Below are 11139 nucleotides of genomic sequence, written 5' to 3' on the forward strand. Positions count from 1 at the left end.
TCGGTTGAGGACGACGGCAAACATTATACAAACATCATGACAATTAAAGAAATAAAAGCAAACATATCATTTATTTTGAAAACAAAAGTAATTAAATTAAATCAAAGTATGATTAAACAAAGTTAAAATTTTATTTTCTAATTGATCAACATTGGGATGAGAATTAAAATATTCATTCTAATTGATTTTTCTCATTGAAAATAAGTGTAGCTTTGATATTTAAGACTTTGTAATCCTAACAAACTTCAATCATTGAGTTAGGAAACCTCAAATATTAAACACGAGGAATATTATAGCATGTAAATATGGTTAAAAAATAAAAATACTAAATATACGAATATTCTAACATATAAAACATAACGAAATATGTTTGTAAGTCTTCAAAATTTATAAGAAACAAATTGATAAGGCACAAAGGAGAAATGCTGACATTTATCTTGTGAAATTCAACCTATTATTATTTAAAAGGAATTGCTGCATGAAGCACTAGCGGTCGGAAAAGCATTCAAGTTGCTTGCCTTCTCCTGCCGTTTGCTCGCTTCGATCACAACGATTTTGGAGGCCCGGCATAACAACAACTAATAGAATTTAAATTATGTTATCTTAATTAGTTAATGGTTAGGTAGATCAATCTAATCGTTTAAGATAACATACTTTTGAAATATCGACTTCTTGTTGCTAAACACGGATATACAACCTTATCGTGATGCAGAATGAGTTGTTTTTCACTTCCGAATAAAATTAACATAGCCACAACAACTTAATTTCCAACAATTTTGAGAAAAGAGGTTAACATGTTGCGGTTTTTTTCTGCGGGGGACATTTTTCTCCATCCATATTGATTGAAACTTGCCAATCTACTTCAACTGGCAAAACATGAATTGCAGCAAGAGGTCAAGGAGGGAGACGATGCTGTGTGACTCCATTTTTGTATTATGTATTTTAATTTTTTTTTTGTTATTTAAAAAGATAAAATAATTAATCAGATGTTATATATCGTTTTTCAAGAGCAAGTACGAACACTAAGAGATTTAATCACTTTTAAAAAAAATTTACTCTTATTCAGTACATCAAATTGTATTTTAGCAACTTTGGAAAAATCTTAATGACTCGGGTTCATATTTAAGCTTTAAACAAAATTCAGTTGAACTATACTGAATTATATTGTGCTTGTTCTCAATTTTATCAATTCAGGCTTTCAATTTACCAATTTAATCAAGCTTCAATTCCTGTCCACTATCAAACTTGAAAAGAAAGGAGAGTCCCGTACTGCTGTAACGTCATGTTACGTATCGATAAATAAAGAGTTTATTCGAATCTTTCCGAATCTTAAGCTTTAGAGAAGAACTTTAATAGAAAGTAGTGGGATAATTTTAAATTATATTTTTAGGGATAGTTTCAATGGAATGAACAGCGATGTTCACTTCCGAATTTAAATGTTTAATTAATACTAATTTATTCGATACAAGTTTGCTCGTTGTGAGATATAAAATAATTAATTTAATCTCGTCTAATACCTTAAAAATTTTGGGATTGAAGTAGCGCTTATTATGGTATCTCCAGTAACTACGAATTCACGAGTTCGATTCTTTCTACCCTCACTCTCAGGTGAAATTAAAAAAAGCATAACACAGATAAAAAAATAGACTTGTGCAGCACAAGCCAAATCAATAATGAACTTGTACATATCTACGCTTTAAGTTTAAAAAGCTCTTACATAAAAGGAATGGTGTATTAGAGAAATATAAAATAATAAATTTAACTTCACCAAATACCTTAAGTTTTTGGGTTGAAGTAGCGCTTATCACATGCAGAACAGAAACTCCATCACATGCATGACTCTGGGAAAGGGCATGCATGAGCAGTCTTATAATGAGGTGATCATGACATGTGAGGGGCCTTTCTGGATTGTGATTGGTGGCCTCCAAAGCAGAAACCTACCTAACACTATTATTGAAAAAATTTGTTATCAAATCATATACAATCACTGTCCCTTCTCATGAATTTTGACATAACTCACTATCTCTACTATGTTACACTAATTTGATCAAAACTATATAATATGGGGGCAACAAAGATTCGCTTGCCTAACAGCCAAGGATATGGAGAGCCAAAGCCAACTACAAGTTTCAAATTCACATCAACAGAGTGGAGGAACCACCTTTCTAAAAACTTGTTTCAATGGACTCAACTCCGTGTTAGGTCTCTCTCTCTCAAAATATGTGTCTGAACATTACCACTTTACCAGCCTTAGCAAGATGGATAAAAGGAAATATGTTTGCATGACATGCTTGTTCAGCATGCTATTTAGTAAATATTCTTTGCAAGTGTTGATTGAATGTAGAAACATCGTAATCTTTCAATAATTATGTTGTTAGAGACAAATTGCATGTCTTTTCACAATCCTGATTCAAATGAAATTTTTTTTGGCAACACTATAAAGCTTCATCATATGTTTCGTTTTCCTCCAATTTTGGGTTATTCAATGGCGAATACCTCAAAACCACAGGGTGAGTAATTAAAATTGAAGAAATCAAGGTGCAGAACTGCTAAAATGTCAGTCCTCCCGTTCTTTGTTAACTGAAAGAGAGTTCATTTAGCTATAACTGACAGGGTATGTTTAAGCTGGGTGCGTATAATATTCTAACTTTGATAATATGGTTTTTCAGGAGTTGGGATACTCTCAATGCCTTATGCAGTTTCTCAAGGAGGGTGGCTGAGTTTAATACTGCTATTTCTATTTGCTATGATAAGCTGGTACACAGCGTTACTTCTGCAAAGGTGTATGAATGGACATCCACTAATCAAATCCTACCCTGATATAGGTCAGGTTGCTTTTGGGTACAAAGGAAAAGCTTTGATAGCCATTATCATATATATAGAGCTGTTTCTAATTGCCGTGGAGCTTCTGATATTAGAAGGTGACAATTTGGAGAAGCTGTTTCCAAACGTGAGCTTCACAATTGCAGGTCTTAGAATTGGAGGTAAAAGAGGTTTTGTCATGCTTGCTGCTTTGGTAATATTACCAACAACATGGTTGAGAAGCTTGGGAGTTCTGGCTTATGTTTCTGTTGGTGGAATACTGGCTTCTATTATTTTACTCGGTTGTGTTGTGTGGGTGGGTGAAGTTGATGGTGTGGGGTTTCATGAAAGAGGACACTTTGTTCATTTGGGAGGAATGGCCACTGCTGTGAGCATTTTTTCGTTCTGTTTTTGTATGCATGCAGTACTCCCCACACTAATCAATTCCATGAAAGACAGAAGTCAGTCTTACAAGGTATGTTGTCCTAATTAATAATTGCAATCAAATCGAGGAAAATCTGTTATATTTTTATGTTCAAGTTCATGTGTTCAACAACCATATCATTAAAAGCTTAAACTGTTAAACAATCGTCTCATCTAAAACTTTAAACTATTAAACAATCACCTCCAGTGTTATCAAACCTGACTCAAACTGGCCTAGTCGACCCGGAATTCGGCAAACCGATCATTGAACTGGTTCGAGTCAAGTATCGGACCAGCCACGTATTGGATCCGGTGACCTGGTTGGGTCATGAAAACCGGTGGATCATGCATTTTATTAAAAAAAAAAAAAAAGTTGTCTCTTCTTGTCTGAAAAAAAAGTGTGTAACTACTTTCAAAAAAATTTCTATTTATGTTTGCTAGTAGTATGCTCTCCTATAGAGACCTCAAATTTTAGCTTTTTGCGAAAAAGTTAAAAGAATGTGACATATTGATTCCTTAAAAATCCATTTTTATGGGAAGAGTTGTTGGTAAACGCTTTATAATTATGAAACATGGTTAGTTGAAGATATTTGGTAGAGGAATTACATATGGTTGATACTTGAATTTTCTTTCTTCTTTGTTTATTTCTTTTACAATATATTGTATATATGTGGTTATCATATATGATTTTTTTTATCTCTACAAAAACTATATATGCTCGCAGCTCAGCTCAGTATAACAATTTTTTATATGTATTTGAATATATTATGGAATTTTATGTATAAAATATAGATTTTTATATATCAACTCGAGTCATACGGTTCAACCGATAACTCACCGATTGAACCAGTGATCCAGTATCTTGGTCGGGCCAATGACTGTGTCGGTTCTGATAACATTGATTACCTCCATGACTATGGGATCACGAGTTCGATTCTCACCGCTCCACTTTCTATTGGAATTAAATCAGCACAAAGTAAAATAAATAAAAATGAGTCTGGGCAAGCTTCAAAGCCCAAATAACTATCATGTAAAGGAGATAAAAACCATTGATTAACCATCACTTAACAACTTAAAATGTAAGATGAAATGGTTTTTTAATATCATATATAGGTAAATTGGCTTGGAAAATGACTAAGTAATACTTGAAATCCAAGCAGTAATTAGGTTCCCCTCACTTCTATCTTCATTTATGTAGAATTGACATTCATATTGTTTGCCAAATGCAGGTTTTGCTGGTTTCCTTTGTGGCAAGCACCATAGTCTATGGATCCATGGCTATTTTAGGCTATATGATGTTCGGAGAATATTTGATGTCTCAAATCACCTTAAATTTACCGACGAAGAAAATAAGTACAAAAATTGCAATTTATACGACAATAATCAACCCTTTGACTAAGTATGCTGTTGTAATCACCCCAATAGCCAATGCTATCGAGGACAAATCGCTTCTCTGCAAGAGAAGGCCTATTGCCATCCTCATGAGATCAACCATTGTCGTCAGCACTGTACTTATAGCACTGTTCATTCCCTTTTTTGGTTATATTATGGCGTTTATTGGTGCATTCTTGAATGTGGCAATCTCATTGTTGTTCCCATGCCTCTGCTACCTAAAGATAAACAAAGCTGCTCGGCGATTTGGGTTCGAGCTGATCATTATCATAGCAATATTGCTAATAGGATCATTCATTGGAATACTGGGTACCTACATCTCTGTGAGGCAGATAGTAAATCAGCTCAAGTCATCATGAAGTTGAGTGCTTAAGGCTTTTAAAAACCTATTTCAGCATTTACTAATAATGTACGCTACCAAATAATGATATATTTACATCCACTAGGGTTGTATTTGCATATCTTCGTCGTCGGGTAATTTGCTTTTTCCTAATGGATGAAACAGAAAAGAAAGCCTAATTAATTTTACCATAGATGCATATTTGAAATATCGTTTTAGTTCCCATGTGATTTGCAGGGTAAGCATTTTTCTTTTTTTATCACGTGAATGGCTACACATAACGTACATATCTTAATAAGATGGTTGACAAATCAGACTCCAACAACTTCATTGAATGTCCAATACTACCAAAGGCCGATTGTCCAGACACTGTTGAGTTCCCCATCTTCTAGTCGTAGAATGCACTAAAGAAATGTCAGAAAGTGGCAAAGCAACCCAACTTAACTATTTGTAAGATCATTTGCTTGTTATCAACTGTTAACATTTATTGGCAATATCACCATTGACATACTGCCCAATAATAAGTAATGTATGAATAAAAGATATGCTTCTTTTTATCTAAGGGCAACAATGATGTGCTTTTGCTTACTAGTGCTCTCTTTTATATCAAGTACCCATTTTATAATCTTCCATTCTAATTAAAGGAAAACGGAGAAGTGAGGTCTTATTGGTTATACCGTAATGGTGAAGTGAATTCCAAGCAGCCACGATTGAATTACTTATTGCTCTTTATTGAACTTGGCTCAATAGCATATGCTTTCTCCCCGGCCAATTACACTTGAAACTATCATCCATATGAATGCATAACTTGTATAGTATAAACAATTTCACTTGTCCAATATGAATGCTAAGCGATTGATTACGAGAAATAATTACTTTTTAAAAAAATATCGTAAATCTGGAGAGAAAAAAGAGAGATTATTTTTTTGAAATAAAATACTCCAAACACGTATTTATTACAAAAAAGAATGGGTAAATTAAGTCATAAAGAATTTAAACAATATAAATGTGTTACGGTTTTATTTATGTCATTTTATTATTTTCTGAATTATTGAGTTGTTTAAGTAGTGGGTAATTATTTTTCTTGTTTTGTTATTAGTGGAGTCTATTTTATGTTAATGGGTAGTTACTTTTATAATTGACTCATATTATCTATTTAACCCTTTATACAAGAGGTCAGGATTCCTCAATAAAGTCATTTTGTAACATCCCTGTCTCGAGCCGGTTCAATTAACATACATATGATACAAACAAAAACAACGAAAGACTTAACTTACGAAAATACGAGCTAACTTTTTCTTTTTCTTTAATCCTTTTTCACATGACATATCACATTGCATACTTCTTCTAATTTAATTCTTATTTGACGGAGATGAAAATCTGACAGAGTAACATCTGTAAATCGGACAACTGGGGATTTGCAAATCCCACTCTCGAGGTACCTTGATAGACAATTTATACAGTATATACTTTCAGACATACCAGATATCCATACGGGATCATATACCCATCCATGGGTGCATGCATAACTTGGCTCCATGCCACTATTTCTAACAGCATGCAATCCAACACATAAACATAAACTGAATACTACGTCATCATATCAACATGCCTGAATACTCAAGTGTACATGCATCCAACTGAAAGACACGTACAAAACATATACAGACCATATACAAAATAAAGGATCAGACATCATGATCACCAAATGAATAGTACACTATACAATAGTACATGTTCTCCAAAAATAATATCTATAATAAATAGTAGCCTCCGGCTACCCAGAACTCCATATCCTCATACTAGTACCTCTAGCCACGGGTAGTGTCCTTGTCCCATGAGGGCTCTTCAATTAACTGTGTTCCTGAAATCATATCCCCAAACGGGGTTAGAGACGAATCTCTAGTAAGCTCTAGGTTTATAGAGAACTCTCCATACCCTGAGCTCACTTTCTGCATGACAGTCAGATACATAATATACAAAACGTCATATATCATACTATACTGAACATATCTCGTATAACATATCATATAATCAAATATCATAACTAAACAAAGCATATACACAAATCTTATCAGAGACGTACGCAGTCATTCCCAAGGGATGACCCCACGCGGAAATCAACGCACGTAACAAATATCATATACAAAAATCATCACAATAATCACATCAGAACAAAGTGTATCATATCAGAGATGTACGTAGTCATTCCCAAGGGATGACCCCAAGCAGAAATCAACGTACATGTTCCCATGGGAGGACCCCAAGCGGAACCAAAAACATATCAGAGATGTACACTATCAATCCAAAGGGATGACCCCAAGCAGACATCAGTGCACATAGGATCAATGGCCAAAGATCATCACATAACAGAGTGTACACAATCAATCTCAAGGGAGGACCCCAAGCGAAAATCAGTGCACATGTTCCCAAGGGAGGACCCTGTAACATCCCCGTCTCGAGCCGGTTCAATTAACATACATATGATACAAACAGAAACAGCGGAAGACTTAACTTACGAAAATACGAACTAACTTTTTCTTTTTCTTTAATCCTTTTTCACATGACATATCACATTGCATACTTCTTCTAATTTAATTCTTATTTTACGGAGACAAAAATCGGACAGAGTAACCTCTGTAAATCGGACAACTGGGAATTTTCCAATCCCACTCTCAAGAGTTCCTGATAGACAGTTTAAACAATATATATTTCCAGAAGTACCAGTCATGCAAATATACTCAGATACCCATCTATGGGCGCATGCTGAACTTGGCTCCGTGCCACAAATCTAATAGCATGCAATCCAATACATAACATAATTGAATACTACATAGTCATATCATCATGCCTGAATACATAAATGTACATGTATCGAATATGAACACTATGCAACAATACATCTTTTCCAAAAATACGTCTAAAACAAATAGTAGCATCCGACCACCCAAAACTCCACATCCTCATACTAGTACCTCTAGCCACGGTTAGTGTTCTTGTCCCATGAGGCTCTTCAATTAACTGTGTTCCTGAAATCATATCCCCAAACGGGGTTAGAGACGAATCTCTAGTAAACTCCAGGTTTATGGAAAACCCTCCATACCCTGGGCTCACTTTCTGCATGACAGTCAGATACATAATATACAAAACATCATATAAGCAATTATCATAACTGAACAAAGCATATATACATATCTTATCAAAGACAAACGCAGTCATTCCCAAGGGATGACCCCAAGCGAAAATCAACGCACGTAACAAATATCTTTTACAAAAATCATCACAATACTCACATCAGAACAAAACGTGTTATATCAAAGATGTACGCAATCGTTCCCAAGGGATGACCCCAAGCGGAAATCAACGTACGTAACAAATATCATTTACAAAATCATCATACATATCCCATAAAACATGTCATATAATCAAATATCATAACTAAACAAAACATATACACATATCTTATCAGAAACGTACGCAGATATTCCCAAGGAAGGACCCCAAGCGGAAATCAACGCACGTGTTCCCAAGGGAGGACCCCAAGCGGAACCAGAACATATCAGAGGTGTACGCAGTCATTCCCAAGGGAGGACCCCAAGCGGAAATCAACACACGTGTTCCCGAGGGAGGACCCCAAAGCGGAACCAGAACATATCAGAGGCGTACGCAGTCATTCCCAAGGGAGGACCCCAAGCGGAAATCAACGCACGTGTTCCCGAGGGAGGACCCCAAAGCGGAACCAGAACATATCAGAGGCGTACGCAGTCATTCCCAAGGGAGGACCCCAAGCGGAAATCAACGCACGTGTTCCCGAGGGAGGACCCCAAAGCGGAACCAGAACATATCAGAGGCGTACACCATCAGTCCCGAGGGAGGACCCCAAAGCGAACATCCGGGTACTATACAATCAATGGCCAGATATTGTTACAGAAATCATATTACAGAAGTCATATCATAACAAAACATATCATATTAACACATATCAAAGTAAATACATCAAAACAAAACATATCATACAACCTGACCACAGTCCGTACACTATGGCGGAACACAAAGTAGGAGCGAACCCCATAAACATAGAGCTTACCTCTTGGAGCTTTACAATTTGCTTACTTGAAGAACAAGCTACTTGTCTTGCTCCACGAGAATTCAAAAGTTCACAATCCCTAGGCACACCTAGAGAAGGAATTCACACAATATCAATAAAATGGTTCAAAGTCAAGTAGTTAACTAGACACACCATTTATTGATTTTATCTTTTACTTATCAACTATTTCTTAACTATTCATACATACGGTACTGTTCATCTCTACAGTACTATTCATGTATACGTCACTATTCACGTATATGGTACTATTCATATACGTCACTATTCAAAAATACGGTATCTCAAATTTTTCTGAATACATTTTCACCGTTAAAATCCTCATCTAAACACTTTTCTCATCATGAGCTAAGCCTCAATCAAGCTCTAACATGCTCAATCAAGCCAAACTTTAAAAATGAAAACCTAAATCAATCCTTCTCAAAACTCAAAGGAAACTAGGATTTCTTGACACAGACTTACCTAGAATCACCCAATGAGTGGATTCTCAACCTCAAACAAGATCAAAACGCCTTCTTGGACCTTCAATCAACAAAGGGGCGCCACTTTCCCTTCTATTTTTCTCTCAATACAAGGTTTTTTGATAGATTATGGATTAGGGGTTGTGTTTGTCTCTCAATTCTAAGCAACTTTGGTTTTTACCACACTTGATTTCATAAAGAAATGAAAAAGTTGGAATTTAAGCTCTCTAACAATGGCTACGGACGACGCACAGAGAAGAAGAGGAACGAGGCACGCGCGTGAGAAAAAAATAAGGAAATGAGGTTTCTGTTTGTAAACTTAAAGTATTTAAGTTAGTTTAATTGGGTAAAGTCTTATCTATCTACGCACCGTATATTTAAGTTAGTTCCCAAGGGAGGACCCCAAGCGGAACCAGAACATATCAGAGGTGTACGCAGTCATTCCCAAGGGAGGACCCCAAGCGGAAATCAACGCACGTGTTCCCGAGGGAGGACCCCAAAGCGGAACCAGAACATATCAGAGGCGTACGCAGTCATTCCCAAGGGAGGACCCCAAGCGAAAATCAACGCACGTGTTCCCGAGGGAGGACCCCAAAGCGAAACCAGAACATATCAGAGGCGTACGCAGCCATTCCCAAGGGAGGACCCCAAGCGGAAATCAACGCACGTGTTCCCGAGGGAGGACCCCAAAGCGGAACCAGAACATATCAGAGGCGTACACCATCAGTCCCGAGGGAGGACCCCAAAGCGAACATCCGGGTACTATACAATCAATGGCCAGATATTGTTACAGAAATCATATTACAGAAGTCATATCATAACAAAACATATCATATTAACACATATCAAAGTAAATACATCAAAACAAAACATATCATACAACCTGACCACAGTCCGTACACTATGGCGGAACACAAAGTAGGAGCGAACCCCATAAACATAGAGCTTACCTCTTGGAGCTTTACAATTTGCTTACTTGAAGAACAAGCTACTTGTCTTGCTCCACGAGAATTCAAAAGTTCACAATCCCTAGGCACACCTAGAGAAGGAATTCACACAAATATCAATAAAATGGTTCAAAGTCAAGTAGTTAACTAGACACACCATTTATTGATTTTATCTTTTACTTATCAACTATTTCTTAACTATTCATACATACGGTACTGTTCATCTCTACAGTACTATTCATGTATACGTCACTATTCACGTATATGGTACTATTCATATACGTCACTATTCAAAAATACGGTATCTCAAATTTTTCTGAATACATTTTCACCGTTAAAATCCTCATCTAAACACTTTTATCATCATGAGCTAAGCCTCAATCAAGCTCTAACATGCTCAATCAAGCCAAACTTTAAAAATGAAAACCTAAATCAATCCTTCTCAAAACTCAAAGGAAACTAGGATTTCTTGACACAGACTTACCTAGAATCACCCAATGAGTGGATTCTCAACCTCAAACAAGATCAAAACGCCTTCTTGGACCTTCAATCAACAAAGGGGTGCCACTTTCCCTTCTATTTTTCTCTCAATACAAGGTTTTTTTGATAGATTATGGATTAGGGGTTGTGTTTGTCTCTCAATTCTAAGCAACTTTGGTTTTTACCACA

The 11139-nt window shown here is 36.1% G+C and overlaps 1 protein-coding gene across 1 annotated transcript; it reads left to right on the forward strand.

Annotated features, from left to right (window-relative positions):
* Nucleotides 1–2102: 2102 nt before the first annotated feature.
* Nucleotides 2103–5310, forward strand: LOC133313535 (amino acid transporter AVT1I-like). The gene is made up of 3 exons (XM_061514925.1): nt 2103–2202; nt 2670–3277; nt 4455–5310. The coding sequence occupies exons 1-3, from the start codon at nt 2103–2105 to the stop codon at nt 4974–4976; spliced, it is 1230 nt and encodes a 409-aa protein (XP_061370909.1). The 3' UTR covers nt 4977–5310.
* Nucleotides 5311–11139: the final 5829 nt, after the last annotated feature.

The sequence above is a fragment of the Gastrolobium bilobum genome, unplaced genomic scaffold (genome assembly GCF_033153095.1).
Source record: "Gastrolobium bilobum isolate Gb01-03AN ecotype WA unplaced genomic scaffold, APGP_CSIRO_Gbil_v1 utg20048, whole genome shotgun sequence".
Lineage (NCBI taxonomy): Eukaryota > Viridiplantae > Streptophyta > Magnoliopsida > Fabales > Fabaceae > Gastrolobium > Gastrolobium bilobum.